The following is a 27803-nucleotide window of genomic DNA, read 5'->3' as shown; positions in this document are numbered from 1 at the left end:
CTCTATCATTTCATCACGCTTTAGCTCTCGTTCATCTTCAATCAATCAAACTACCAAGAAACCAATACCCCGTCCCTTTTAGACGCCATGCATCCCTTCATGCATTACTTCATAAGCCGTTTTTAGTACGTTTCCCGAAACGCTCCTCAATCAATCATACAGGGGCCTCCTTTCTAATGTGTGCAGTCACTTTATCGCTATACTGGTCTGCCGTGTGCTGGACGCCATTTGCCTTTTCCTCTGGTGCTGGTGGTGTTTCTTTGCGCTCGAACGTGGATGGATCTGGCGCTTTTTCCACGACCCAAGGAGCGTCGAGTTCTCCGTCTTTAGGCGCCGGTGGGACTTGTGGAGGTGGGCCCCTGTCGGCAGAGATCTCAGCCCTAGTGATCGATATCGCAGGATCTACATATTGGAGCACCCTTATGCACCGGATCCCCCTCAGCCCCCTCCTAGGCCTCCCAAGTCCTCCAGGAACTGCTTCCTCCCGCATGCTACTGATCCTTCAAATGATAACGATGAGGATCCTTCGGAGGATAACAGTGGGAGTTCTTCGAGTGATGACAATGGGGGTCCTCCAGGCGGTGGTGCTCCTCCAGGGAGTGGGAATCCTCCAGGAGGTGGGAATCCTCCAGGCGGTGGTGCTCCTCCAGGCTCTTGGAATCCTCCAGGTCGTGGGAGTCTTCCAGGTCGCGGGAATCCTTCAGGGCGTGGGAATCCTCCAGGTGGTGGTACTTCTACAGGCCTTTGGAGTCCTCCAGGCCGTGATGCTCCTTCAGGCCGTCGTACTCGCCCAAGCCATGGTGCTTCTCCAGGCAGTGGGAATCCTCCAGGCAGTGGGAATCCTCTGGTTGGCAGCAGTCTTCCCGGACGGGACCATCAACGTACGACGAATACCCCCCCACCATGGTGCTCTAGACACTGACTCTGCTCCGAAAGGAGATTATTCAAGCAGCAAGGCCGTTTGGGACAGTCGTGCCCGCGGTCTGCTTGGTTTCACCCCCATCGACCATAGTAAAGGCATCAGCTCCCAGCGTCCAGTGCACCCTGAACAGGCCCCTACGAAGGACGACGTCCCACAACAAAGCTCCAACGATGCAGATAAGAAGTTGCGAACTCGAATGGTCGAATTGCTCCTCAAAATCATGGAAGACGCAATATCCAGCCAGAGAGATAGCGCCTTGAAATCCAAGCCAGGAGCCGAAGCTCCTAGCGAAAAAGCAAAGTCTGAGACCCTTGATAAGAATAACTCGGAAGCCAAGGCATCAAACAGCAATACTTCAGCTGGGGTAGACGCAAATCCTCCACGAAATAACCTTTATGACAGCTCCATCAGAGATTTCACACTTGAAGGAGATGACGCGCAGCACAAAAAAACCAATTCTGAGCCTTCAAGCAGTCCAGAACCCATGTTCACTCTCGAGTTAAAGCAGCGCAGAAACAGTGAGAATGCCCCTGCATGCCTGCTTGAAGACCTGAACTTGAGATACGGACTGCAGAGATTCGACGGCAGCAACGAACCAAATCATCGACCTAACCGTGAAGACGCCTCCATCGGAGATCTCGCTTTTCAGGGAGATGACGAGCAGCCTGCTGCGCCGAGAGGACCCTGGGCGTTGACGCAACAACGACCTCAGCATCAAGAATCTTCCTCTGAACCCTCAAGGAGCTCAGAACGCCGGTCCATTCTCGAGTCAAGGCAGCGCAGCAACAGTGAGAATACCCCGGCACTCCTACTTGAAGACCCGAACTTAACACTCGGACCGCAGAGATTCAATGGCAGCAAGGAACCCAGCGACCCTGGCGAAAGTAGCGAAACTTCAAGTTCCGAAATGCTTTTCCTTCGCCGCCCTAGTGCACTTCGACGAGTGAGCGCCGACCAAAAGCCCCTCAAAACCCTGGTGAGCAATGCGGAGGCCTACGGAAAGTCGAGTTTTCGAACATTTCCTCCTCCGGCAAGGCCGTCTGTATCACCGGCTTGCAACCGTTTCACGAGGAATCCAGGAGTTGACTCTCAGTGTACGCCCTCCTAGTTGAGCTGGTTTGGGGTCGTTGTCTAATGGTATGATTACCGTGACACTGTCTTTTTCATTCTTTCACTCATAAGTGTAGGGTTATGTCTTTTATACTATCATTATATCCCTTGGTTTTGCTATTGTCCTTGACTCGCTAGACAATTTATTGATCATTCACTCCTTTATTATCCGTATGCATTACTTGGGTGCTACGTAGTACCTGTAATATAAAAAGTGGATATCATGTAGAATCCTGGTAAGCCGTACACAAAACAGAAAAGAATATATGTATACACCGTTGTTCATTTCACGTCTATCTATCCGATCGATATGACCTTATCTGATATGATATATGTACATCATGCATGGCTTTGAAAACGAGAAAGGAGAAAGGAGAAAAGAGAATGGAGAATGGAGAAAGGGGGAAATTAAACGAAAAAGACAGTGGGCTAAATCACTCTGGGGGGAGAGTGCGCTGGGAGGAACCAAACAGTACAACAGCTTCGTCGACACCATCACCATCACGACAACAATAATGTCAGCACCAACGTCAGCACACCGCATTGTCAACGTCAACATCAACAACGTCAACAGCGTCAGCGTCAACACCAACGTCAACACCAACAAGAACAACAACAACAAATAATAGATACACTTGAGATAGGGGGTCAGTAAGTGTGAATTCACCTTCGCATTCACTCTTTACACCAGCGAAGCAAGGTAAATCAGCCCACCTAATCCATAGACCGCCTCGCCCTCTCCGAAGCGCCCACTTCCTCCATCTCCTTCAAAACGACACGATTGAACTCTTCCCACCCGTCAAGGTAAACATGGTGTCCAGAGCGTTGAATCACGACAACCTTGGCGGTGCCGCGGTCAGCGCTCCGTTGCTCAGGCGTCGCGTCTTGCAACACCCGACGCCGTTCTTCCTCCATCTTGGCCTTGGCTGCTATCCCGCCCCGCACGTCCATCCAGTCGTGGTCGCCGTACATGAAGACTACCGGGAGGCCGTTCTCGCGCTCGACGGGCTGCACGGAGGATGCGTCGCGTGGCTGGGAGATGGGGTTTGAGGCGATGGAGGAGGTGGATGCGCGGCCTGGGGATAGGTCGGTCACTTCTGCGGGGGCGGGGGTCGTTGAGGATGAGGATGAGGGTGAGGAGGATGCGTTCTGCTGTTTCTGTTGCTGCTGAAGCTGTCGGCCGACGCCGTGGATGCGTCGGATCAGGGGGCTGCGCGCGAAGGCTCCTGGGGCGAGGATGTATGCTAGTGCGTACTCGCCGCTGCCGCGTAGGCTGAAGATTGAGTACGAGTAATCGTGCAGCGCTTTGGCTTCGTCCGCTGGGAGGTGCGAGAACCGTCGAGAGGTCCACCCCGACACCAGGCGCGGGCCGAGTGGGCCGGCCCATCGCACCAGGGTGAAGGGCGAGATGTTGGCGTCCCACAGGTAGGCGAACCACTTGGGCACCATCCGGCGCGGGCGGGGGTCGTTGGGCGAGGTGGTGGGCGCGCCCTTGAGGAGGATGTTGTTGTCGCCCTTTTGTTGCTCCGTGGGGACGGCCGAGGCCGACTGCGCGATGCGCGGGGGATCTTGGGCCGGATCGCTGACGGAGCTGGACTCGGTGGGCTCGGGCAGATCCGCCTGCATGGCGTTCGGGTCTTCGGGGATGCCCACGGGAGAGGCGAGGATGAGCTTGTTCAGCCGGCCGGGGTACTTCAGCGCATAGGCCACCGCCATGTAGCCACCCAGGCTGTGGCCCAGCAGGGTGAACCGGTCGATCTTGCGCTTGATGCGCCACTCTTCTAACGCGTCGATGAACCAGTCCTCCGCCTCTTTGATGGCGTCTTCACGGGACTTGGCATCGATGCGGAAGGCGGGCCGTGTGCTGCGGCCCATGCCGAGTAGGTCTAGCGCATGCAGTTGCCACCCTCTCAGCCGACTCAGCGGCTCGAAGTTCTTGTAGAAAAACCCCAGCCCGGCGCCGTACCCGTGCAGCATGACCAGGTGTTGGTCGGCTTCTTCCCCGACTCGCTCGACGGAGAACTCGTTCAGGGCGCGATTCTTGCCCGCCAGCTCGACCATGCTGGATCGCCACAGACGGGGGCCGTACGGGTCGTCGAAGGAGCTGGCCAACACCTCACCCTGCTGGCTTTGGTCGACCGACTGCAGGCTGCCGGGGCCGCCACTGGGGGTACTGGCCGTCTTGCCCGTCTGCAGGTGGGTCGGGGGCTGTTGCTGGAGGTAGGGAAGGTGGGAGAGCACTTTATGCTCGGCTGCGGCGGCCGGGAGACACGCCCACTGGATGTTGAGAGATACCACCTCAGTGACTCTGACACGTGGTTTGGCAAATCAGGGACATACCCATTGACTAAAGCCTTCTCGGTAGCCGAGGGGAAACCACGCTGAAGGCGCCGGCGTCGCGGCCGTGCCGCGCGCGGCATGCGGGACGTCCTCTTGATGCGACGACATGGGGGTCTCTTGACCTGACAGATCGTCTCCGGAATTCAACGACTCAGAGGTCATCGACGGGGAAGAGGTAAAGCGGCGAGGGATCGTGAAGGAGCGTGTGGACCAGGGTCGGGAGACCTGGTAGCTCAAGGAGGGGAGTCGCGCGGTCGACACTTTGCCACGGTTGAACCAGAGTGACAGAGGGGATGATCTGTCACTCAAGCGCAACAAGACAGGAGACACGTTATAAATCAAAAATCAAACCGATGAGAATAGGCAGCGGTGGAAAGGGACAGATCGGACGGAGGAAAAGTAATAAACACCGTTTAACCCCGGTCCAATGGGAAACCGCCGTGGCGAATGGAGTAAAACCAAGGGAAATAGTCAGGGAAGAGGCGTAAATAGCAAGAATGACGAGATCATCCAGGGAGGGGAGATATCAAAGGGAAGAGAGACAATTGCATGGAAGGGAAAGGTATAGAGACAGAAGAGAAGAAGAAGTAGAAAGAGAGAGAGAGAGAGAGAAAGAGAAGAAACGATGACGGTGATCGGGTATTATACTGCGGTATCTGTATTACCAATCGTTGTCCACTGTTTGCATCATAATATCCGTGTTAATACACCTCCCATACCAACCCAATCTCTCTCTCTCTTCTTCCTCTCCAACTTCTTCTCTCCAACTTCATTTCATCATCGCTCTCTCTGCTCTCTCTCCCTCTCAATCCTCCCTCCTGACGACCAATTCACTCCTGTCGTTTCGATGTTCATGCATTGACTTGGTATTGGGCCGCAAGGGCCATTGACTCCTCTTCCTGATTCTTCCGAGACGATAATCCCCTTACGATCGCCCGAACTCCATCCCCGATCTCCCTCTCGTCTCCCTTGAACAAGTCCTCGGTGATGGCTTCTCCCAGTTTGGACCAACTGGTCAAAGGGTCTCCAACTCCCAGTAACCGATTGAATCCTTCCTCAACCCCCTCTGAACTCTTGCCGACGCCTCCGTCCTCCGGTGCTGAAGACCATGCGCCTGAACATCCGACTTCCCTCCCACATGCGTCGACCCCGGACCCGCTGTCCACGTTGCCTTCCTCCCCACCCCAAATCTACCTCAATCTGCTAGTCCTGGAGACGTCTCTTCGCGCTCAATATCTTTCCCTGCGAGAACGCCGCCGTCAGAATACCTTCTTCCTACTCTTGCTGGCTTCCTGGATCGCCTATTTTGCCTATGCGCTGTTTCTCCGCCCGCGCGAAGATGGCCGCGGGGTAGGAGGCTCCGTCTACTGGGTCGTGGAAACGGGCGAGAAGGTCGCCCTGCTCGGGGGCGTTGTCACGGCCCTGCTGGTCTGGGGAACCGGACAGTGGGAGCGTGGAATCCGGTGGCCTCGACGCTGGCTCTCCATCGCCAACCGCGGCCTGCGCGGCATGAACACCAAGATCGTGGTCATTCGAGGCCCTTGGTGGCAGGAGCTGTTCTCCTACGTGTCCTTCCTGTTTCCCCTATCGTCCCCCTTCTTCCCATCGTCCGTCGGGGATTACCATTACATCGACCGCCCGGCATCCGAAAAACGGAGTAGTCGGCAGTTCTTCCAACCGTCCTACAACATGGAGCCGGACTCAGGCCTGGTGGAGGAGGACCTCAGTCCAGGAGGTGACTACATCCGGCTGCTTCTCCTGCCCAAGTCCTTCTCCCCCGAGTTCCGGGGCAACTGGGACGATTACCGCACCGACTTCTGGGAGAAGGAAAACGAGCGTCGTGCGCATCTCCGCGAGAGACTCCGTGAGAAGGAGCGCCAGCTGGCCCGGCAGGATCATGGCTGGTTCTGGTGGATTGGCAGGAGGGCGTCGGAACGACGACGACTCGCGGCCGCCACGCTCAACAAGCCCCTCCACCATCCGCACCTTCAGCACCACTCCCACGCCTCCAAACACGCCCACCATGATTCCAAAGGCTCCCCCGTCCGACGCAGCACGCGCTCGGAATCGCATTCCCGCACGCCCTCGCGAAGCACCACCCCTGTCGATCCCGACGACCGGCCCCCGTCCCGGTCCTCCGCCAGCGGCCGTCCACGTCGCGGAAGTAACGTGTCCACGCCGGAGCAACAACACACCCCGCCACACCGGAAGAAGCGGAACTCCAAATCCATCTCCCGGGGCATGTCTCCACTCACCCAGGCGCAGATCCGGGAGGGCGTGCACACGCCGTCCTTGTCATCAGACGAGTCCTCCCTCGTCGGAACCCCGGGCGAGAAGCCCAAGGACGCTACTATTCTTTCAACCTAACTGTTTATCTAATTCTGTCGTCTCTACTTCCCATCCTACACCTACTTAACCTACTATATTCCTTGAACTTATACCCCGTTAACACATTTGGGCGTGACTGTCTTGTTGCGATATCTCGTTGCTATCTTGTTCCTATTGGGCTCCTGTGCATTTTAATCTCTTTTCCCTTTTTATCTTCTTCTTTTCTCTCTTTTACCTACATCTTTTTCTTTGCATCATCTTCTCTCCCACATTTCGATCTTAAATCTCGCTATCCGCATTAGACACAGACCAGACACTCCAACAAGGATCAGATAGAGGCGTCTCTATCGTATTTTGCATGGCACGTCACAAACCATCACCACCATCCCTTAATCAAAGCAACAAGCATCTCGCCCGTCAGGGCATACAGTAGCGTAGCAGAAAGATGAGCTGTATAATGTATGTATGTATGTATGTATGTTTGTGTATGTCCATGTACGTAATATGCAACGGGGGAAATGTCCGCCGCAAGGGTTAAGGTTTAAATCCAGCACTTCATATGATTTAGATACTAGTATGAAAGATTCAGCGTATTTGTCTATTGTCTCTCTCTTTCTTCGCGTGAGTGTGTGAGTGTGTGTATTTTGTATGCAAGAAGTATATAGCACAGCCCCTCGTCCAGACTATCCGCGATCCATTCACTGCATGATTTCATAACTCTTGCACCTAAGTAGGTAGTAGTAGATATGCCACTTGTATTGATTGCATCTATTGCAAGCCTGAGATTCCTCAAACAGATAAGACAGATAATCAAACGATGAAACTCCGAGCGCCAGTCCCAGTCCCAGTCCCCGTCTTCTGTAATGGACATGTATGTGTAGACAGATTCATGATTGCAGGAAAAATGTAAGAAAAATAGAAGTAATAATTGAAATGGTCGTCCGTCATTCGTCCACCGGTCTGTCTTTATAGTTGTATCATGTTCTTTTCTTTCTTTTGTTGATGGCTTATTAAATTCGGTAAACGGTGTCGTCGTCTTCGAGGAACCTGTTGTGTGAAAAAAAAAAGTTAGTCAATGGTTGGGCGGTTGATGAGGGATAGATAGGTAGGTTGTAGGTAAATAGGGAGGTAGAGAGTTAGGTGGAGGTAAAATCTTACATCAACTCGTTTCTATCGTGCATAGCCTTCAAGGCCTCAACGGCTTCCGCGTGCTGGAACGCAGGCTGTGCTGACGCCCGGACTGCTGCGTTGACAGCGCCAACAAGCGGCTCCACGTTGGTGGTGTCGCTCCCGCTGAACAGCGTGCCCATCAGAGGACCCAAAGCCTGTCGGAAGACGGCCAGACGGTCTGCTTGGATAGGCTGGGAAGGTGTTTGGCTGGGGCCGCCGGAGGCCGTCTGAGACGGTTGTGATGAGGAGTCCAGGAGCTGCGAGGCGGGGTGCGACGAGGCCACGGACATCCGGGACTGGCTCTGTGTCTGAGTCTGTGTCTGGCTCGAGCGTTGGCGCTGGCCGCGAGGGCTGGCGCCGTATAGGTCTTCGTCGTCGAGTACATCGTCTGGATCATTCGCGCTGGAGTGGGTGGTCGTCGGTGCGTGTGACCGGAGGCCGGTGCGGCCGCTTGATCTTGGGGTGGTGCTTGAGAGCTGGGCTGGGGTCTCGTCGTCGGAGTCGTCGGAGGCGCTCGATTCGGAGTCCTCGTCGAAGGTGTTGACCTTTCTGCGCTTGCGGCGCTCGTCTTCAACGACTTCTTTGAACATGGCGAAGCGCAGAATTGACTCGGCCATCTTCGCGTCCTTCTCGTCGACGCGGCTGGACAGGCGGGACTTGGCGTGGGCGGTGGATAGACGGATCAGCGTTTCCAGGGTACGGGCTGTGATGGGCGAGGTTCTGCGCTGGTTGCCGGAGAGCTCGTCGTTTCGCAGGGCCGAGTACGTGGTGACGATGTGGTCGGCGGCGCCCTTGGTCAGAATGGGCTTGACTCGTGATTTGGCGTACTGGATGTATTTCTTGATGAAAGGGATGCTGATGACTTCGATGTTCTTGTTCTTGTTTCGATTCGAGTTGGCGATACCGGCGTGGAGCATCGCGTTGAACTTTTCGTGCACCTCCGTGGGCTGGTTCTGGCTGTTGCCGTCGTCGAGGCCGACGCCCAAGTTTTGATGCTGCTGTTCGCGGACAGGCGCGCCCTCTTCCAGGCCAGGCTGGCGGTAGCGATGCATACGCAGCACGTGCTCGGAGACCATCCTGTCCTTAGCGTCCTCGATGTCGTCGGTCATAACGAAGAGCAGATCGAAACGCGAAAGAAGAGAGTCCGGCAGAGCGATGTTCTTGTGAGGGTCCTTGTGGGGGTCATATTGGCCGTAGATCGGGTTCGCAGCAGCGAGGACGCTGCAGCGGGCGTTCAAGCTGGTGTGAATACCGGCCTTGGCAATCGTCACCGTTTGCTGTTCCATGACTTCGTGGATGGCCACACGGTCGACGTCGCTCATCTTGTCGAACTCATCAATGCAGACTACACCGCGATCACCCAGAACCATGGCACCGGCCTCCAGCCTCCGCTCTCCCGTCTCCTTGTCAGAGGTAACGGCAGCTGTCAGACCGACACCGGAAGAGCCTCGACCAGTGGTGGCGATAGCAAGGGGAGAGGTGTTCAGGACGAAACGGAGGAGCTGAGACTTGGCGGTCGAGGGATCACCAACCATGAGGATGTTGATATCACCACGCAAGTGCGTACCGTTGTCCAGGTTCTTCTCCATACCACCAAGCAGCATGAGCAAGATCGCCCTCTTGACGTAGTCATTCCCGTAGATACTGGGCGCAAGAGACTGCGACAGCAGCTCGAAGACATTTTTCTTCTTCGCAATCTTGTTGATGTTTCGGATATCAGTATCGGTGATGGGGGCCTGGGCGATACCTCCACCGTTCTTCGAGGACAGCTGGATGACGTTGTTCGCCATGACAAGGGTACGGAAGGTCGAAGATCCAGAACCAGCGCCCCTGTTCCCGAGAGAACGGTAGATTCCGACCAACTGGATCCGGTCGCCAGGTTTGGCCCGGTCCACCAAGTCATCATCCAAAATCACGTCCACGCTTCGAGGCAGCTGACCGGCTGGTGCTCTCTCAGGCATTTCTTGGATCGAGATGGTTTGGTGGTCCATGTACGACGAATACCCATATTCAGTAATAAGCTGGACAGAGGTCCCATGTTAGCTACTGTCAGTAGCCCTAGAAAGCGCTTCACTCACCGGATTCTTCTCGTCGTCCTCCTGGGGATAAACGTTCAAATTCGTGACTCCACTGGCAGTCATCGTCTGATCACGGTACTTCCTCGCAAGGAACCTCTGCTTCTGCTCAACATAGTGCACACTCTGAATCACCTTGGGTCGGACCAGAGCACACTTGGTTACGATTCCCTCGAGGGAGATCATGCGGTTCAGATGGGTGGACGTCAACGTGCGGGGATTGCAAGAGAACTCGCCAAACGCTCCCACATACGCACAGTAGTAGTTCTGTCCTCGTCAGCATCTGCAGGAGTACACCTGTTTCTTCTCCCAATCGAGCGCACATACCACATCGTCAGCCTTTTCCCGCGCCGGCCGATCCAGCATCTCAATGACTTTCTTCAAGGCCTTGTCAAAGGCGAGGGACATCTCAAACGGGGTTTTAAGCAGGCTATATTCCAATTATCAGCCATCTGCAACCCTATCTCCAATTCCATGATATCCTACCTATCCGCCATGTCCCGATTATGCGCGCGGATCTCATCGACGCTGACCTAAACAGCCAATATCAATTAGCGACCCATCCCTTCTCAATGCCCGAAAACACAGAAACCACATACCACTAAACGGCGTAACCCTCGATTCAGCATCAACACAATATCGGCTCGGTAACTTTATCGCTAGTCAGACACATCGTTTCTCTCGGTCGTTTTCTGGGTCCCGGGGAGAAAGGGATGGAATAAATAAAAGTTGGATCTCGACGAACCTTCGCGCTCTGGCATCGGCTGGTGAAAAGTGATAGAGTTAGCTATTTTCTCTCACTCCTTCTCTGTCTTTTCTTCTCTATCCTCCCCCACGCGATATAATAGACATACCAGGATCGAGAAACTCGATAGCTGCGCGCACCTGGTCCTGATTGACCTCTTCACGCTCGCTCATGGTGTCGGTTTTTCGCAGTGCGATGTTATAATATGATTGAAAAATAATAACAAAAAAAAACACCTGGACTTGACAGTAGTCGTGATAATTTGGGATATATTCCTCAATTGGAGAAGACCATGCGGGGGTGGTGATGCTTTTGACCAAGACACTGAGTGGGATGCGGAAGCGGTGTTGGTCGAATCAATCTTCAAAGTGAAAGAAACGCGCTGTCCCAATCGGGTAGAATTGAAACGCGTGGGTCTTGATGGAGACGCGACGCGAGTGGGATGAGTCAGCTTGTTCCGGGGCACGTGTTTTACAGCTTGCCTGAGGCAGATGCAGACTACAGGCTACGGCTTCAACTCCTGACTTGTTAATTTTGCAGAATAGGTGATTCTATGTATACATATGCGATTTATGGTACAGTCAATATCTATATACAGGGTTACATGTTACATGGTGATCCGCTCAACCTTCTTTACCCCGGCTCTCTCTTTATAGAGCTCCTGCCACGTCCTCCTGTGCGCACTTCCATCATGTCGCTCTTGCTCATCGTGCGACCATGGGTCACCGTCTTCGTCAACTGACACGCGCTGTGATGCGCAGCCCGAGAATTCATTCGAAAGATCCTTTAGACCTTGAGAGCTGAGCGAGTCTGTTCGTGTGCTTCGTCGTCGACGGGCTTGTGCTCGCCCATGGACTTATAGTCGTCCACAGCATCTTGGTCCGTAGACGTAGCACCCGATTGCTGAAGTCGCTCATCGCCGGCCAATCCATCATACAATGAACGGCCCTCGTCTGCAGCCATAGCATGAGACTTCCGCTCTCCCTCAGTGGGATCTTCATCATACGACAAATAGCCCTCATCAGCAGACATAGCGTCTTCCTTGTCGAAGGAATTGTCCTCGAAATCATCCTCCTCAGTAGGCAAAGCATCAGACTCATCATTTTCCTCGCCGAGAAATCCGTCATCCAGAAATTCGTCGTCGTCAGCAGGTGCAGCAAGAGACTTCTGGACTTCCTCGTCGTCATAGTACTCGTCATTATCACCGTATGTCAGACGGGTTTCGATGTCGAGATCGTGTTCCTGCCGAGGGTCGAGGACCCTTTCTGTTGGCGGGGGAACGAAGTCGATGTCTGAGAGCGCAGTATCGTCTTCGTCTGTAATAAGCGGTGCCTCGGGCGATGTGTCATCTGAAGCAGCAGGTGGAGGCTGGTTCACTTCAGGCATAGCCCGCTTCACGAGTTTCTCGGAGCTCGAGTCAAGCCGGGCTTCGCCGCCGGTTCCGAGAACGCCACCGGTCCACACGAAAGGTTTGCGGTCCGCGTTACCCTTTACGTCGTGTCGTCCCTGGCGACGCCGGAGCAAAACGCCTTGGAACTTTTCACGTATGTAGGGCATGTCGCTGGCGGCGCGGACGGTCTGTGGTGCCACTTCGTAAAGCTTTTCCAGGTCATCCCCTCCGTGGACGACACTCCTTTCCCGGAATCGGAACAGAGATGCGGCCAGGTAAACCATAGACACGTAGGTGGGTTGCAGAAAGTCGGGCTGGATCTTGCTCCAGTACCGTCTGCCGCGTTTGCCCAGGAGATGGATTGGGAGTATGTTCTTCGGATTTTCAATGGCGACAGTGGTTGAAGGCGCGTGTTTCGGTTTCAGACCATACCCCCGGTGCAGATACCTCCATCCGGGGAAATTGGGCATGAACTTGCTTTCAAACACAGCGAACGCATGGAGCTGGTCGGAAATCTTTTCGGAAGCGGCAAGGACCTGGACGTACGTGGACCAGTCATAGGTTGTCAGAGTGAACCCCGCCGCCTGCACCTCGGCCACGACTTGGTATATCCGGTGGGTCTGGTTTCTATAAGCCAGGGACCGCATGTATAGATCCAAGGGCCGAGAGATCATGAATCGGCACGCGGGCAGAATCGGGTTTTTCGGTGACCCGTCCTTCTGTGAAGCAATGGAACTGGGTGAGGTGTCCTGCTCCATTCCGCTAGTGGGAACAGATGGACTGGAAGAGTCAGTGGCACCGGCAGTCGGCAGCTGACCAGAAAGCCATTGCTCAATGTTTGGACGACTGGCTAGCTTGATAGCCCGCGGGAAAGCCATTTTCCAGCAACGTTCGACTTCGTTGAATTGCCCCGCCTTCAGATGCGTGACCATGAGAATTGACAAAAAGCGAAAAGGGGCTACGTCTTCCACGTTCTTCAGGGGCCCCGGAGGCGGCAGGTAGCGGGTATACTCGTCAAACAAGCTCTTCACGCGTTCGTGGGCACCTCTCGTGCCATACGCATTGATGATATACTCATAGTATATGCCGGGGAAAGCCATACTGACTGCCTGTTTGGCCCCACCCGGCTGGGGCTCTGTGGTCGCCAACTCGCTCGAATCGAATTCGGCGATCGTTTCTTTGAAGAATTTCTCGGCATGTTGGAGCCGCATACGAGACGCTTCGCCGGCTTCGCCCTCTTCCGCTCGGGAGTCCAAATCCCGCTGGAGCTGGCTTTTGAGTACGAGGAGTCTCGAGCTCAATCCAGCCCGACCGAAGCGTTCTTGGATCTCATGGAAGATGACGTTCACCATGTCGCGATTGCGTTCTTTCACGTAGCCATGTAAGATGATTGCGTAATGGAACTCTGTGACGTGGATGTAACGGCTTCGATGAAGGGTCCTCAAGATGCGACGCGCCGCATCTGGTCGTCCAATGAGAGACAGACTGAGGATGAGAGCGGCATAGGTCATTTCATCGGGGTCTATGCCTACCTCATCCATACGCGAGCGAATCCTGGACATGGCTCCCAGGTCCAGTCGGTAGGCATGGTTCCACAGAAGCACATTCCACATCCTGGTCCGCGAACCTCGAATGGTCAAACTCAGAGTCGACTCCGCGATGCCCTCAGCCAGATCCAGTTTTCCCTCGGCGCAGTAGGCCTCCACAATCGTGTCGATCATAGGAGCGGTGACCCTTACCCGGTGTTTTCTGGCTAGGACGAGCAGGTGCTGAATGCTATCGATGTCGCCTTTCTTGGCGCAATGCCCCATCAGAGTGCCCACGGTATGGGGATCAAGCTCCAATCCTTGATCGATCATCTTCTTCAAGATGGCAAAGGCTCCGCGGAGATCACCAGATCTGGCATGGGCGGCAAGCAGCGTGTTCCAGCACACTGTGTTTGGTACGAGACCGAATTCGTGTGAGACCCTATCAAACTGGCGCTGCGTTTCCTGCACGTTTCCAACCCTTGCATGGACATGAAGGAGCGGAGTGACGAGCTTTCGGCTCCGCGGGTTCCCATGATCCGAAAGGAATCTCTCAAAAAGTTGGTGAACGGTAGCCACGTCTCCCGCTCGCGAAAATGCAAGCAGCGCTTGTCGGTATGCGTCCTCGGTTGGCTTTCCATGGAAATGGACAATTTCTCCTAATAGGTATTCAACGCCGGAAGTCGTCCCGAGACGGCGGCGGCGTTGTATCAGTCGGAGTAGAAGACTTCGGGGGGGCTTTTGGCCGGGCATTAGCCAACGAAAATTGCGATAGACAACGAGGGCCCTTTCGATAGTCAGCCGGGCACTCGACATGTCCAGCTTTCTAATAAGGTCGAAGTAATGTGTCGGGGTCAGCAGCCCTAACTCCCTGTAGCTTCGCAAGACCAGTAGAGTGGGCTCTGTCGCAGTGTTCTCGACAAAGCCACGAGTATTGACGAGCTGGTCGAGACAAAAGTGAGCAAAGCCGCGCGCTGGAGCTTTACGGCCCTGCCCCCGCAGATATTCGGAGAGGTGAAGCATGACGGTTGCCAGCTCTGAATAACGTATATTGCGGAGGATATACCTCCACAATGTACTGGTAAAGGACGGCGGCCGTAAAGGCCACAGCTCTTGTAGTAGATCCCAGTGGTCATGCTTCGAAAAAGTCGTTACCGCAAAGTTGAAACAGAGGGCGTCGGAACCTTGATCCACGGCTTGCTTGCATATTCGTGTCACTTCCAAGGGACTCCCAACCGACCAGTAGGATTTGGCCATCCACAGGTAGATTCTGGGGGACCGCGATTTCTCATCGATGCTTTCAAACAGGCGGCCAATCCGTTCATTGTCAAGTTCTCTTCCGGACGAACATAAATATTTCATGAGAGCCACCTTTGCAGCAACGGGTTGGCCGGCAGTCAGGTAGAGTGACCAGGCGCGGTCGTAGTCCTTTGTCTTGTGATCGGATAGTAGCTCGGTAAGGTGGTTGTCAGCGGGCGTTCGAGCTATTCCATCCTCCGCCTGGGTGTCGACGCCATGGCCCCACGTGCCCTCTCCGTCGACACGATCAAGGCTCGTCGCCGCGGTAGTATAACTTTTGGGAAGCCCTGGGATACTTCGTCTTCTCCGTCGGGGGCCCAGTCGCTTCGGGGATCGTAGCAGGCAAGTCACAGCAAAATCCTGGGTATGTGGTGGGTAGAGGAACTCGAGAAACGGAGACCGCGTATCCGTCGGGGGTCTGTTCCCACGGGAAGTGGCGTTTGAAGGACTCGAGATTCGGTGGGAGTTCGTCGACAAGGCGGCCAGGGGACTGTGGGAGCCCTCCACACCAGTCCCGCTGCAATTCCCCAAATTAAACGACAACGACCTTGAGCCTCGAATGGCGCCATTCGAATCCCGAAAGAAACGCCGGCCCGCGCTCTCAAGGCATCCCGCGGCTCGTTCCAGCATTACCATCAAACGATGCGGCGCCAAACCCTGATATCACCGAAAATCGACGAAGCCCGATAGCATATCGTTTCCTATAGCTTCAATTGGGTCAAGTGAAACCCCATGTCAGTTCCAGGCTCCAACCGCAGACGATCCCGATCGGGGGGGGGGAGCGGAAAGAAAAACGTACGGATGCGGAGTGAACCGTGGGAGGGGAATAGGAAGCTCGCAAGATCGTCAGACAGGAGGGGGGGGCGGAAAAAAAATTGGCTGAACAATCGAAGCTCTATCCGACGAATTCAACCGTGTCAGCAACAAGAAACAGAAAGATAGAGAGAGTGGGCGACAAAGCGCGTTGTTTTCAACCAAAGGAGCAAAAATTTGGCAGGACAGGCAGTTTAGCTCGGGATGATAGAAAAGTAAAGAAGGAGCCGGGCATTCGTTTGCCCGAGGACACCACGCCATTTCCGCCCGCAACTGACTTACCCGCATAACAGGTGGCCATCATCGTACCATCATTTACATCGGACTCAACCAGATATTCTCCATCTTTTGGCATAATGGATATCACGGACTTTATTTTCGGTCAAAGAGAGGATAGCCTGGTGGTTGGCAACTATGATGCCTACCGTGCACATGCCACCCGCAAATTGCACAAGTTGCGCAAGAAGCTGGGGTTGACCACCCCTAAGGGTCGCAAATATACGGCCAAATCCCCCATTACTGCGGAGAACGTGGGTAGCAATGTGGCGTATGCTCTCTCCCCTGGGTCCGTCTAGTATCGATTGGGTTGGAACTGACTGTGACTGCCATACTAGCTACGTCCATATCCTACTGCTGAGCTCCGAACGGGCGTGGGCAGAGGCCATGCACATGAAGAATACCCACTCCGCCGACCCCTCCGCCAAAGGCATCGTCGGATCCGCCCGACGCCATATTATTTCGCGGTTGAACAAGGCCACCGGCTACGCAAAGGAACTGGTGCAGGTGCTGCAGGATCAGCCGACTTCGGGAGCGACCGATTTTGACCTCCTCGAAGCCCGCGCATATCTGGCCTCTCTCGCGGGGGCACTCGCCTTGGAACAACGCAAATGGGAGCAGTGTCTGCAGAGCTACTCCATCGCCAGGGTGGTGTATGCGGCGCTGGGCCAACAGGCAAAGAAGGATGCCTTCCGAGATCTCCTCGCGGGCACGGTCGATCCCAGCCTTCGATATGCAGCCTACCAGCTCAAACTGCCCCGCTCGAAGCCCATCCCTTCCCTCGCGATTAGCTACTTCCCGTCGGACGCCCAGACACGGGCGGAAGTGGAGAAGGTGGATGCCAGCTGCCTGACGGAAGATGCCGCGGGGACCAGAAGAACTGCGGAGGGAGAAGTGCAGCAGCTGCCTCAGACCATCACATGGCGGTCCCGGACTGTTGGCCTGGAAGATGCTACCATCTCGCAGGCTCTAGCCAGCGCCGCGGCGGCAGAATCCCGTCTTGCGTCGTGGCTGGCCGACACTTCCGGCAGTGCGGCTTCTTCGAAGGACAAGGCGGCTGCGTACGATAACGTCATGATCGCGAGTCAGGATGCGGTCGATGCCACCAAGACCGCAATCGACGATCTTGCCAGTGAAGGCGTCGATCCGAGCGACAAGAGGATGCAGAGTCTACAGATCACGCGCACCGCCGTGAACTACGGTCTGGTCGGGTGGCGCATTGGGCGCAACCGCGTCCTGTGCGGCGACCAGGACGGGGTGTCTTTCGAGATGGATCAAGCCAAGGCCCCCAAGAGCAAGAAACCGTCCGCCAAAAGTGAAGAGTCCAAGGGTCGGACCTTTGCGCGACTGCGTGAAAAGGTCGTGCTGTACGATTCTACGCTGCAGAGCATCGATGTCATCCTTGAATTGCCCGGTGTGGCTGCCGATTCTGCATTTGTCCAGGAATTGGGGGCTAAGCGTTCCTACTTCCGCGCCTTAAGGTACGGGGTTCCAGTTTCACGTTTCTAACGCAGATCGGTGCTAATGCTGATCTCTTCTTCCTGCAGATGTCTTGCGGTGGGCCGAACGCACGCTATCCTTGGAAAATCCAAGAACGCGCTGGCGCTGTTCTCGCAGGCGTTGACGCTCACTACTGAATCCGCCGGGCGCCTGTCGTCCTCGATGGACGTGGAGGGGCCTCCACGATTGGACGTCTCCCCCCAGCAGATCCACACCCTCGAGACCACCCTGCGGGCCCTTGTGGCACAATTCCGCGGAGTTGTGACCCTGGAGAATCTGTCCACGGAGGAACAGTCGAAGGCGGCTGTTCAGCGACCCATGGTGGAGCGGATGCACGAATACCCCGGGGATGAGCTCGATCTCCACAAGCTGGTGCCTTACCCGCCGCAGTTGCAGCCGATGCCGGTGAAGCCGTTATTCCTGGACGTCGCGTGGAACTACATCGACTACCCCCGGGAGGGATCGACGGCTGCGCAACCCGCTGCGTCGGAGGAGACCGGTACGGAAGAGAAGAAGGGCGGGCGACGGGGATGGTTTGGATTTGGTCGTTGAGGGGTCCGGATGCATTTGTATAGCTACCTCCCTACCTCTCCATACGTATGCCGTCCATCCGCATCTCCAATCAGGACAGGACAGTGGAGAAACCGCCAAGGGACAACCAGCGAATGAGAGAAATTAATAAAATACAGCACAGCGTCTAAACGGGATACAGTTGGGGGTAGTCTGAATCGGTAAAAGAACGGGGAAGGATGATTGATTGATTGATGGATGGATTGCACAGGCCTTGTGCACCTGCATGGATTAGTAATAGACGCACGATCCCCGTAATAACAAACCCACCAATATCCGGTCGGAACTTTGAGCAACCGAGTCACCTTTTATTTTTTATTTTTTTTTATTAATTTTATTATTATTATTATTATTATTATTATGATTCTGTTACTTTTATTACTATTAAGTGTCCCCTCTTTTGCCTGGATTGACAGACGGCAGAGAAGTATCCGTCTTCCGAGCAGTATCCGATCTCTTCCTCAGGCCACGTACATCACCATCAATCAATCCGATGATGGTTGAATTGATACAGGTCCAGACCAGACAGACCCGTTGTGCTCCCGTGTGGTATGTTGTGTGGCATTGTAGTCACTAGTAACATAGTTTCCCCTCATCTTCTAGGTCTTGACAGCAGACCAGTACTACCTTACACATACTCAGTCAACTGGGATAGTCAGGTCGATGACGGAAAAAAAAAAAAAAAAAAAAAGTCCAACATCAGAGCCTAAGGAAGCAACTATGTAGGATTATACCGTCCGTGCATGATCCCTTGAGTGCTGATTGGCTGCAAGGCTGAGATTAATGAGTGTATGGATTATGTAATCTGTCATCACCACGGGTCAACAATGGTATTGGGATTACAGGTGTATTATTACCCTGGTGGTTGGTCCGCTGTCCCGTGTGAACCATAAATCCTGGCCTATGAATGGCTATGGTCTATTGATCTGGGATGATTAGTAGTATCTTGTTGATTGATTGATCCTTTTGGTTTGATTAGGTTGGATTGGTATGAAGGTAACTTCAGTAGGAGTCATTTTGTGATGGATACATACTCCGCCATTGAGTAAGTTGGGGGAACTAATGGTCAACCATCATGATTCAGCCACTATCTCCGCGGAACAATAAGTCAAATAAAGAAAATCAATAGAAGGGAAAGAAGAACAGAAGAAGAAGAAGAAAGAGGAGACAGTGGATATGCGAACCGAGGAGTGAATGGATGATAGACAATCTTTTCCAGAACGAACCAATCTTTCCTCTCGTCGACTCCATCGAGGTTGTTTGGCTCCGCCGTCGTATTCGCAATACGGGCCATCTCCTTCTAATTACCATCCCCTGATCTTCCTTTTTTTTTTTTTTCTTCTTTCTTCTCTTCTCGACTGGAAAATAAATAATAAAAATCATAATAATCATAATAATACTCGCCAATTCCTTTCCAAGCATACTAGCGTCCTTTTTTTTGGCTTCCCCTGGAACTCTTGACTCTCTGCTTTACTTGAGTCCCTCTCCTCTTCCTCCTCCTCTTCTTCTTCTCCTCCCTCGCCTGTTATCTCCTTCCCCCCCCCCCTCCTGCTCCTCCTCCTCCTCCCTCTCCCCTTGACAACCCCTCGTCGGACTGACTCTTCAATCGATTGAGTTTCAGAAATGTCCGCTGTCAACGGGAGCTTTGTCTCCCCTTCGGCTGATGCCGTTGTCTCCCCTCAACTCTTTGAGCCTTCCGGTCTGGTCGCGTCCCTTGTCGGCGGCCTCAATGTCTGGAAGGCCATCGTGACGTTGTTCCTGGGTGCCATTATCTATGACCAGCGTAAGTCATCAGTTGACGGGTGATTGGATCATGCGCCTTTTTCCTCTCCCGGAAATGACAGACCCTCCTCCCCAATCGCGTGAGTCGCGTGGTAGAAGGGTAGACGGCTAAGATCTCCAATTATCCAATCGCAGTGCGTTATTTCTGGCTCAAAGGCTCGATCATCGGTCCGACATGGAAATTGCCCTTCATGGGACCGTTCCTCGAATCGGTCAACCCGAAGTTCACCGAGTATAAGGCCAAATGGGACAGTGCAGAGTTGAGCTGTGTTTCCGTCTTCCACAAGTATGTTGGTCCTCGTGGGCGGGCTTTCGGCAGATTTTGACTTCCGCTGCCGCCTCTTCCACGCTCTCGTGACGCGCAATCGCTAATGAATATCGTGCAGGTTCGTCGTCATTGCCTCCTCCCGTGATATGTCTCGCAAGATTTTCAACTCCCCCGCCTACGTCAAGCCGTGTGTCGTCGATGTTGCGCACAAGCTCCTCGGCAAGACCAACTGGGTCTTCTTGGACGGCAAGGAACACGTCGAATATCGCAAGGGTCTGAATGGCCTGTTTACGCGTCAGGCGCTGTCCTGCTACTTGCCCCGCATGGACGAGGTCTACAACGACTACTTCAAGCGCTTTCTCGATGTCTCCAAGGCCCACCAGCACAAGCCCGTCCCGTTCATGCCCGAGTTCCGCGAACTCATGTGTGCCGTCTCCTGCCGCACCTTTGTCGGTCACTACATCAGCGAGGAGGCCGTCCAGAAGATCGCCGATGACTACTACATGATCACCGCCGCCCTGGAGCTGGTCAACTTCCCCTTCATCCTGCCCTTCACCAAGGCCTGGTACGGCAAGAAGGCCTCCGACATGGTCCTGGAGGAGTTCTCCAACTGTGCCGCCAAGAGCAAGGCCCGCATGGCGGCCGGCGGCGAGGTCTCGTGCATCATGGACGCCTGGGTCAAGTCCCAGCAGGATTCGGCCCGCTACCGCGAGAAGCTCGCCAAGGGGGTCCCCGCCGAGGAGAACGAGAAGCCCGCGCAGCTCCTGCGCGATTTCAGCGACTTTGAGATTGCCCAGACCATCTTCACCTTCCTGTTCGCGTCCCAGGACGCCACCAGCGCCGCGTCCACCTGGCTGTTCCAGCTCATGGCCGACCGCCCCGAGGTCCTGGACAGGGTCCGCGAGGAGAACGTGCGCGCGCGCAACGGCGACCTCAAGGCGCCGCTGACCATGGAGCTGCTTGACAGCCTGCAGTACACCAAGGCCGTGGTCAAGGAGACCCTCCGGTACCGCCCGCCCGTGATCATGGTCCCCTACCTGGTCAAGAAGGATTTCCCCATCACGGAGAAGATCACCGTGTCCAAGGGCTCGATGATCATCCCGTCGGTGTGGCCCGCCACGCACGACGAGGACGCCTACCCCAACGCCGACTCGTTCGACCCGGACCGCTGGATCACGGGCACGGCCGAGCAGCACCCCAAGAACTGGCTGGTGTTTGGCACGGGGCCGCACTACTGCCTGGGTCAGACCTACGCCACGTTGAACCTGATGGCCATGATTGGCAAGGCCAGTTTGGAGATGGACTGGGAGCACACCCCGACGCCTCAGTCGGAGGAGATCAAGGTGTTTGCCACGATTTTCCCTCAGGTATGCCCCTTCTCTCGCCTGACGTTCGTTTCGCTCCCTCGACACTAACCATGGAATAGGATGACTGCCTGCTGACCTTCCGTCCTCGCGCCTAAACATTTCATAATTCTTTGAAATCAGAAAGAAAAGAGACAAAAGAGTTCCCACGAGGTTCTAAGTCCTCCAGTGTTGTTCTATCCTGGAGATAGACTGACCGTACCTTTTTTTTTTTCTTCTTTTTTCCCTCTTCTTTTCTCCTCTTCTTCTCTCCTCTTCTTTTCTTCTTCTCTTCTCTTTTCTTCATCTTTTTTCTTATCTTTTATCTTGATTTCCCTTCTCGTGTCTATACCTACTTGTATCATGCCCCGTGAGAACAACAACCACGGGATTTTGTGATGGATGGATGGGGTCAGCCTGGAGTATATGAATTGTATGATCGGATCCATGGAGAGGTCGGCTTACGGGCGCGACCTTTCGTTTAGCATTATGTCTTAGAACTAATAGTAATTGTTATTGACAGTTTTTCAAAGTGTAATAGTAATAGCTGTAATAGTAGTAGTAGTAGTAGTAATAGCAAGCTGGTGGTTGAAAACATGGGCTACTGGAAATATATATAGGTGTATATACCAGTCGTGTAACACCGCATGAACATCTACACTCCTACCAATGGTATCAGCAGATACGAACCAGAATCATTTCAAATACTATTAAATAAAAACCACAAGTCCAGATTCACATTCACATTCACATTGAATATGAACATGAAATACACCAACGGCATGCCCAATCCAGAAAGCGGTCAATCCTTCATAGTATGAGTCTTGAGCTTAACACCCCATAGTTAGTTAGTTCTGACATCACCTCAACCCAGTTCAAACCGTCCACATCCGCCTCGGCATCTCTCACTCCGACCCTACCCTACGCTAGGTCCTCTACTAAGGTAGCTAGCTACTCAACCTCCTCCAACAACACCCCTACAAAAGCTCAATCGACATAAAAAAAGAGAGACGAAAGAAAACGACCGGAACAATGATTCAACCCACCCGCCCCATCACAGCCCTCGCCTCCCGCGTCGTCGCAAAGCAGGCCCTCCCTCTCGCCCGTCCCGCTGCCTCGGCGGTACGCTCGAGCTCGAGGGGCCTTGCCTCTCTCTCTCGCGGTGGATATACCCCTCTTTCTCGCGGTGGATATGGCTCTCTTTCTCGCGGTGGATATGGCTCTCTCTCTCGCGGTGGATATACCCCTCTTCCTAGAGGTGGATACGGCCGTGCTGTGCTAGGTGCGCAACGAGGCGGATACGGTGTTGTTGTGTCCCAGCAGCAGGCTTCTATCCGGTGGAAGAGCGACAGCAGCAGTCCTTCTCTGCGGAAGTGGGGCTTCGAAGAGGTATGCATTCCCCCCCCCCTTTACATAGCTATGAACAGATGATCTATACCACCACTGCTCTTCAATCAAACCACACAACTAACAATCAAATTCATATAAAATATAGATCACATCCTCCCTCCCTGCAGACTCAGCCTCCCCAACTCACAAACCCCACCACCCGATCCTAGTCGACGTCCGCGAACCCGCCGAACTCACCGCAACAGGCATCATCCCCTCCGCCGTCTCCGTCCCGCTCGGCTCCCAGCCCGACGCGCTCTTCCTGACGCCGGAGGAGTTCGAGACGCGCTTTGGGTTCCCCAAGCCCGGTGTGGCGGAGGGCGAGAGCAAGGATCCGGTCGTGTTTTACTGCAAGGCGGGCGTGAGGGCGCGCACGGCGGCGCAGTTGGCTTTGCAGGCTGGGTATGACGCCGACAGGGTGGGGGTTTATGAGGGGAGTTGGTTGGATTGGGCGAAGAAGGGGGGGAGGGTTGAGAAGTGGGAGGGGGGCAATTAATTACTCTTTTGTCTCTACTTTGATTTGAAAATGTATGTTATTTTGGTTATTTAGGGTGGTTGATGGTGGTGGTGGTGGTGTATTTGTTCAGTGAGTGGATTGGATTATGACTGACTGACCGGATTGTATTATTAGTATTATGTGGTTGGATAGTAAATAGTATAGTATGTTGGAATCCAGGATATCGCAACATTGATATACATACGTAAGGTACTCCGTATACTACGCACATTCCAACTACAAGCAAGCACGTATATCAAGAAATAAAAAACTAAATCACAAGCTAAGAGGTATCGACCACAACCAGCTCACACCTCCTTTCATTTCATGTACAGCCAACTTTTTCTTTTTACCCATAGCATAGGTCAGTCAATACAGTCGTTGTCAGTCATGCACCAGATCTTTTCCTTCTCTTGACTTGCTTGACCTGTGCTTCAACCCCTTCCTCTTTTTTATCCTCTTCCTCGTCTATCATTCATGTCATACACGATGTATATTCCGCTTTATGCAGAGCGGGAATATAAGAGGCCCATGCGTGCACTCGGGCCTCCCTTCTCCTCCAGAGGACATACAGACAGATTATGTCTGTCTGCTTGCTCGCTCGATCAAGCCCCCAGATACTCAGACCAATCAAGGAATGTCAAACACAGGCTTGAGCTTCTTGACAAGAGCCCACTCTTCCATCGTGACTTCCGCGCGGTAGAACTCCTTGAGCGTGTCGATGCTGGCACGCGAGATGTGAGAGTACAACTGGTCCTTCTCTTCCAGGTGACGGCCGTACAGCGGCTGGTTGGAGCCTTCGATCTTGACGGCCACCGAGGGCTGGCCCCTCTTGACTACGGCGACAGCCTTGTGGTCGCGTTCGATGGAGACACTGGATTATGTTAGTATCCGATGTCAGAGAAAATGGAGGATAAGAGGAAACTTACACTCGTCCCAGATCGATAATCTCCCGCACTCCCGCACCGTTGGTCTTGATTGCTGAAAGAGGCGTGTGCATCCGAAGGCTGCCCTCCAGCACATCGACACCGATGACAATCGGCTCGGTCTTGTTGAACACGGCCACGGGCTGGAGAACGCAGGGGAAGACAGCGAGGAGCTTGCTTTCCTCCTTGCGCTGCTCCTTCAGCTGCTCCATGTGGTTGGTGAATTCGTCGAACAGGTGGTAGATGATGTCGGCGGTGAAGATCTTGACGCCGATTTCGTTGGCGTAGGCGACGGCCTCCTTGTCGACCTTGACGTCGAAACAGAGCATGACGGCGTACTCCTTGGCCTTCTCCAGCATCGTACCGCACACCAGCACGTCACGCTTGTAGACAGGTCCGATGGAGATGTTGGCCACGGGAATCTTGGACACGCGCAGGAACTCCAGCAGGGCTTCCAGAGAACCCAGAGTGGATGCCTGGACGCTGACACCGCGCTGATCCTTCGACACCTTGCTGAGCAGGTTCTCCAGATCGGACATGACCTCTTCCTCGATGTCCTCCTCGTCGTCATCCGGTCCGACGACCATCAGTCGCGAACCAGCAATAGCGTGCTCCAGGTCGTTGGCGGCGATCTTGACACCCAGCGAGGCCTTGACTTCCTTGTTATGCACGTATTGCGACTTGAGACGGAGCTCCTTGAGAGGCGCCGGGGTCAGCAACGCTCGGATGTTGGTTGCGATTGGCCCGTTGAGACCGCACAGCACCACTCGATCGCCCTCGCGCAAGATACCGTTCGAAAGAACCACGTCGATGGTGGTACCAAGACCCTCGATGACCTTGACCTCCAGCACCGTACACTCGACCTCCGACAGGTACATCAGAGCGTTGGTCATACGCTCTTGGGTCAGGGACGTCAGCAGCTTCAGCATGTCCGGAATACCCTCACCGGTGTGAGCGGAGGTGGGGACGAGGGAGACGTTGCGAGCCATGGACTTGTTCTCGTAGTACAGCTCCGAGTTGAATCCCTGCTCGGCGAACAGGACCTTGGTGCGCTCCAGACGGGTGCGGAATTCGTTCTGCACACCCTTGTTCTGCATGGCCAAACTCTCCTGGAAACCGTTGTTGTCGATCTTCTTCCAGCCGTACAGACGGTCAATCTTGTTCAGAGCGACGATGAAAGGAGTACGACGATCACGGAGCAACCTCATCGACTCGAGCGTCTGGGGCTCGAGACCGTGCATGATATCGACGACCAGAATGGCAATGTTACAGAGAGACGAACCACGAGACCGCAGGTTGGCGAAAGACTCGTGACCGGGCGTATCGATAATCAAGAGACCGGGGATCTTGAACTCGAATTTGCCATCCTTGTTGACAACCTGGGTCTTCTGCTGCAGAGCGTCGACGGGGAAGTAGGTAGCACCGATCTGCTGCGTAATACCACCGGCTTCGCCCTCCTGGACGTTGGTCTGACGGATCTTGTCCAGCAGCTTGGTCTTACCAGTATCGACGTGACCAAGAATACAGCAGATGGGGGAGCGCAGGTTGTCCTTTGAGCGAGCAGCCAGGGCTTCCTCGTGCTGCTTCTTCCTCCGCTCGGCAGCCTCTGCCTTGCGTTGAGCAATGGCCTTCTGCGCGGCAGACTGCTCCTCGTCGTCGGAGTCTTCCTCGTCAGAGGAGCCTTCCTCCGAGGACCCCTCTTCCTCATCCTCCTTCGAAGCAGCGTCGCCGTTAGCGGCATTCTTCTCTCCTTCCTCGTCAGACTCGGCATCCCAGCTATCCTTGACCTCTTCGGCGTCGGCGGCCTTCTCCCAGTCTTCAAGGTCGCTCTCCTCACCACCGGCGGCGGCGGCCGCAGCAGCTTCCGCGGCCTCCTTGGCCTTCCGCTCCTCTTCCTCCTTCTTCCGTCGCTCATCTTCGGCGGCACGCTGGGCTTGGGCGCGGGCGGCGGCGGCTTCCAGATCATCTTCCTGCTTCTTGGGGCCTCTCTTCTTCTTGTTGTCGTAGACGGGCCGCTTCTTGTCGGCTTGGTCTTTCTCGAGACCGGCGACCTTGCCGACACCAGATTCCAGCAACTGCTTCATACGCAGCTCGTTGCGGGCTTGTGCTTCTTTCTGGGCCTTGGTGAGCAGCTTTCCTTCCTTGCGGAGCTGTTCCTTCTTCTCCCTCTCCTTCTCCTTCTTCTTCTGGCGGATCGCTTCTCTCTCGCGTTCTTCTTCCTCGGTCAGCTTCCGCTGGGCCTCCTCGGCGGCCCGCTCTTCAGCTGCGATTCGCTCTTCCTCCTCGCGCTGCTTCCTCATAGCCTCCTGCTGCTTCTGAAGCATGGCCAAGTGAGCCGGGACCTTCTTCTTCTTACCGCCAGTCTCGGCGGCGGCGGCGGCCGGAGCAGCCTCGGGGGCGCGGGAGGGGGATTCATCCTTCTTCTCAACCTTGGCAGGCTGAGGCTTTTCGGCAGGGGCAGTCTTCTTCTTCAGAGCAGCCTAGACAGTAGTAAAAACACCCGTTAGCAATCTGATGCAGGAGAGGGGGATAGATAGGATGAAAAAAAAGATATAAAGAACGAACCTGTTCCTTCTTCCGCTGCTTCTCCCTCTCCTTCTTCTCCTTCTCCTTCTCCTTCTTCGACTTCACCCGGAACCCGGAATCCTCTTCCTCAGCCGCAGCAGTCGGAGTCACCTTGCCAGCCTTGGCACTCTTCTTGCCAGCAAAGACATCCTCGTCATCGAAGGTGCCTTCCTCCGGCTGCTTGCTCGAAAAGTCCGCAGCCTCACTGGGATCCTCTCCCTCGACGAAATCATTCGCCTGCTTCCCCTTCTTGGCCTTCTTGGTCTTGTTCTTGCGCAGCGCCGCGAGCAGTCCTCCACCGCCGCTGGTTTCTTCTTCCTCGCCAGCGGGGTTCTCCTCGGCAGCCGGCGACTCATCACCACCATTGGGGGCAGCGGGGGCGGACTCGCCCATCTCGGCCTCCCAGTCCTCTTCTTGCCGCTTGTTTCCCTTCTTCTTGGGCGCCATGTTGGGTGATTATTGGCGGTGTTGTCTTTTTTGAAATGGGTTGTGCGGATCGATGTCGATCACGAGCCTCTCTTTCGACTGAAAGATTCGAGGCTTATAGAAATGGGAAAAAAGGAGCAAAAACGGGATCCCTAGGGAAAAGAAACTCTACGTTAGTATAAGATCCAAGTAAAGTGCGCTGAATGAGTCTAGACAGGTTATGCAAAAATTGTGTGGGCGGTGCACAAACAGTCCGACGAAATTAGCTTCTTCCGCTCTTCGCAGTTATAGATGACGCTCTAACCGTGGCAGTGAAGCCGGATTAGGCTGAAGGAAAAATGATCACAGGCAAGGGAAAAAGGAGGGGCAAACACCTTTTCTTTCCCGCAAATTTGGGTTGATCTGTGGGGGGAGGAGGGGGATGGAAGAGATGGAGGAGGAGAAGAGAGGGAAGAGATAAAGCGATCGGAGGTTTGATGGTTTGGTTGGCGTATGTAATCTTTGGTCCTCGTAAAATAAAAAGATTTTTGACTATGGTGGGGGA

The 27803-nt window shown here is 54.4% G+C and overlaps 8 protein-coding genes across 8 annotated transcripts; 5 read left to right on the top strand and 3 right to left on the bottom strand.

The window, feature by feature from the left end:
* Positions 1-786: 786 nt before the first annotated feature.
* BDW47DRAFT_98822 (uncharacterized protein) lies at positions 787-2151 on the top strand. Its single transcript, XM_024820737.1, has 4 exons — positions 787-881; positions 937-1710; positions 1767-2059; positions 2110-2151. The coding sequence occupies exons 2-3, from the start codon at positions 1119-1121 to the stop codon at positions 1808-1810; spliced, it is 636 nt and encodes a 211-aa protein (XP_024675946.1). The 5' UTR covers positions 787-881; positions 937-1118; the 3' UTR covers positions 1811-2059; positions 2110-2151.
* A 146-nt stretch (positions 2152-2297) lies between these two features.
* On the bottom strand, positions 2298-4919 carry BDW47DRAFT_98820 (putative alpha/beta hydrolase). The gene is made up of 2 exons (XM_024820736.1): positions 4373-4919; positions 2298-4309 (listed from the first exon to the last, which is right to left on the bottom strand). Exons 1-2 carry the CDS (start codon positions 4532-4534, stop codon positions 2747-2749), a joined length of 1725 nt encoding a protein of 574 aa, XP_024675945.1. The 5' UTR covers positions 4535-4919; the 3' UTR covers positions 2298-2746.
* A 209-nt stretch (positions 4920-5128) lies between these two features.
* BDW47DRAFT_98819 (Spo7-like protein) lies at positions 5129-7069 on the top strand. The gene has a single exon (XM_024820735.1). It carries the CDS (start codon positions 5360-5362, stop codon positions 6737-6739), a length of 1380 nt encoding a protein of 459 aa, XP_024675944.1. The 5' UTR covers positions 5129-5359; the 3' UTR covers positions 6740-7069.
* A 641-nt stretch (positions 7070-7710) lies between these two features.
* Positions 7711-15541, bottom strand: BDW47DRAFT_115143 (MCM-domain-containing protein; the record flags this gene model as incomplete). Its single annotated transcript, XM_024814765.1, has 8 exons — positions 7711-7747; positions 7859-9891; positions 9949-10212; positions 10273-10375; positions 10432-10478; positions 10800-10847; positions 11483-12058; positions 12089-15541. The coding sequence occupies 8 exons, from the start codon at positions 15539-15541 to the stop codon at positions 7711-7713; spliced, it is 6561 nt and encodes a 2186-aa protein (XP_024675943.1).
* Positions 15542-16074: 533 nt separating this feature from the next.
* BDW47DRAFT_115142 (signal recognition particle subunit SRP68) lies at positions 16075-18046 on the top strand (the record flags this gene model as incomplete). The annotated part of the gene is made up of 3 exons (XM_024814764.1): positions 16075-16265; positions 16333-17475; positions 17542-18046. 3 exons carry the CDS (start codon positions 16075-16077, stop codon positions 18044-18046), a joined length of 1839 nt encoding a protein of 612 aa, XP_024675942.1.
* Positions 18047-19471: 1425 nt separating this feature from the next.
* erg5 (C-22 sterol desaturase erg5) lies at positions 19472-21989 on the top strand. Its single transcript, XM_024820734.1, has 4 exons — positions 19472-19847; positions 19982-20132; positions 20233-21481; positions 21541-21989. The coding sequence occupies exons 1-4, from the start codon at positions 19688-19690 to the stop codon at positions 21574-21576; spliced, it is 1596 nt and encodes a 531-aa protein (XP_024675941.1). The 5' UTR covers positions 19472-19687; the 3' UTR covers positions 21577-21989.
* Positions 21990-22340: 351 nt separating this feature from the next.
* On the top strand, positions 22341-23481 carry BDW47DRAFT_98811 (rhodanese-like domain-containing protein). The gene is made up of 3 exons (XM_024820733.1): positions 22341-22643; positions 22716-22846; positions 22953-23481. Exons 1-3 carry the CDS (start codon positions 22490-22492, stop codon positions 23340-23342), a joined length of 675 nt encoding a protein of 224 aa, XP_024675940.1. The 5' UTR covers positions 22341-22489; the 3' UTR covers positions 23343-23481.
* Positions 23482-23559: 78 nt separating this feature from the next.
* Positions 23560-27717, bottom strand: BDW47DRAFT_98809 (putative mitochondrial translation initiation factor IF-2). The gene is made up of 4 exons (XM_024820732.1): positions 27634-27717; positions 26834-27411; positions 24272-26748; positions 23560-24216 (listed from the first exon to the last, which is right to left on the bottom strand). Exons 2-4 carry the CDS (start codon positions 27278-27280, stop codon positions 23973-23975), a joined length of 3168 nt encoding a protein of 1055 aa, XP_024675939.1. The 5' UTR covers positions 27281-27411; positions 27634-27717; the 3' UTR covers positions 23560-23972.
* Positions 27718-27803: the final 86 nt, after the last annotated feature.

Source organism: Aspergillus candidus, assembly GCF_002847045.1.
Source record: "Aspergillus candidus strain CBS 102.13 unplaced genomic scaffold BDW47scaffold_3, whole genome shotgun sequence".
NCBI classification, from domain to species: domain Eukaryota; kingdom Fungi; phylum Ascomycota; class Eurotiomycetes; order Eurotiales; family Aspergillaceae; genus Aspergillus; species Aspergillus candidus.
Note: the sequence above shows the minus strand (reverse complement) of the source record. Positions and strands in the feature narration are given on the sequence as shown.

Excerpts from the sequence above, each read along its gene's own strand:
- BDW47DRAFT_98822 (XM_024820737.1), top strand. The coding sequence starts at position 1,119 with ATGGTCGAATTGCTCCTCAAAATCATGGAAGACGCAATATCCAGCCAG. Across the intron at positions 1,711-1,766 it reads GTCAAGGCAGCGCAGCAACA|AGATTCAATGGCAGCAAGGA; the intron begins GTGAGAATACCC and ends CTCGGACCGCAG.
- erg5 (XM_024820734.1), top strand. The coding sequence starts at position 19,688 with ATGTCCGCTGTCAACGGGAGCTTTGTCTCCCCTTCGGCTGATGCCGTT. Across the intron at positions 19,848-19,981 it reads TGCCATTATCTATGACCAGC|TGCGTTATTTCTGGCTCAAA; the intron begins GTAAGTCATCAG and ends ATCCAATCGCAG. Across the intron at positions 21,482-21,540 it reads TTGCCACGATTTTCCCTCAG|GATGACTGCCTGCTGACCTT; the intron begins GTATGCCCCTTC and ends ACCATGGAATAG.
- BDW47DRAFT_98811 (XM_024820733.1), top strand. The coding sequence starts at position 22,490 with ATGATTCAACCCACCCGCCCCATCACAGCCCTCGCCTCCCGCGTCGTC. Across the intron at positions 22,644-22,715 it reads ATATACCCCTCTTTCTCGCG|GTGGATACGGCCGTGCTGTG; the intron begins GTGGATATGGCT and ends CTCTTCCTAGAG. Across the intron at positions 22,847-22,952 it reads GGAAGTGGGGCTTCGAAGAG|ATCACATCCTCCCTCCCTGC; the intron begins GTATGCATTCCC and ends TATAAAATATAG.
- BDW47DRAFT_98809 (XM_024820732.1), bottom strand. The coding sequence starts at position 27,280 with ATGGCGCCCAAGAAGAAGGGAAACAAGCGGCAAGAAGAGGACTGGGAG. Across the intron at positions 26,749-26,833 it reads AGCAGCGGAAGAAGGAACAG|GCTGCTCTGAAGAAGAAGAC; the intron begins GTTCGTTCTTTA and ends ACTACTGTCTAG. Across the intron at positions 24,217-24,271 it reads ATTATCGATCTGGGACGAGT|TGTCTCCATCGAACGCGACC; the intron begins GTAAGTTTCCTC and ends AACATAATCCAG.
- BDW47DRAFT_98819 (XM_024820735.1), top strand. The coding sequence starts at position 5,360 with ATGGCTTCTCCCAGTTTGGACCAACTGGTCAAAGGGTCTCCAACTCCC.
- BDW47DRAFT_98820 (XM_024820736.1), bottom strand. The coding sequence starts at position 4,534 with ATGACCTCTGAGTCGTTGAATTCCGGAGACGATCTGTCAGGTCAAGAG. Across the intron at positions 4,310-4,372 it reads GAGAAGGCTTTAGTCAATGG|TGGGCGTGTCTCCCGGCCGC; the intron begins GTATGTCCCTGA and ends CTCAACATCCAG.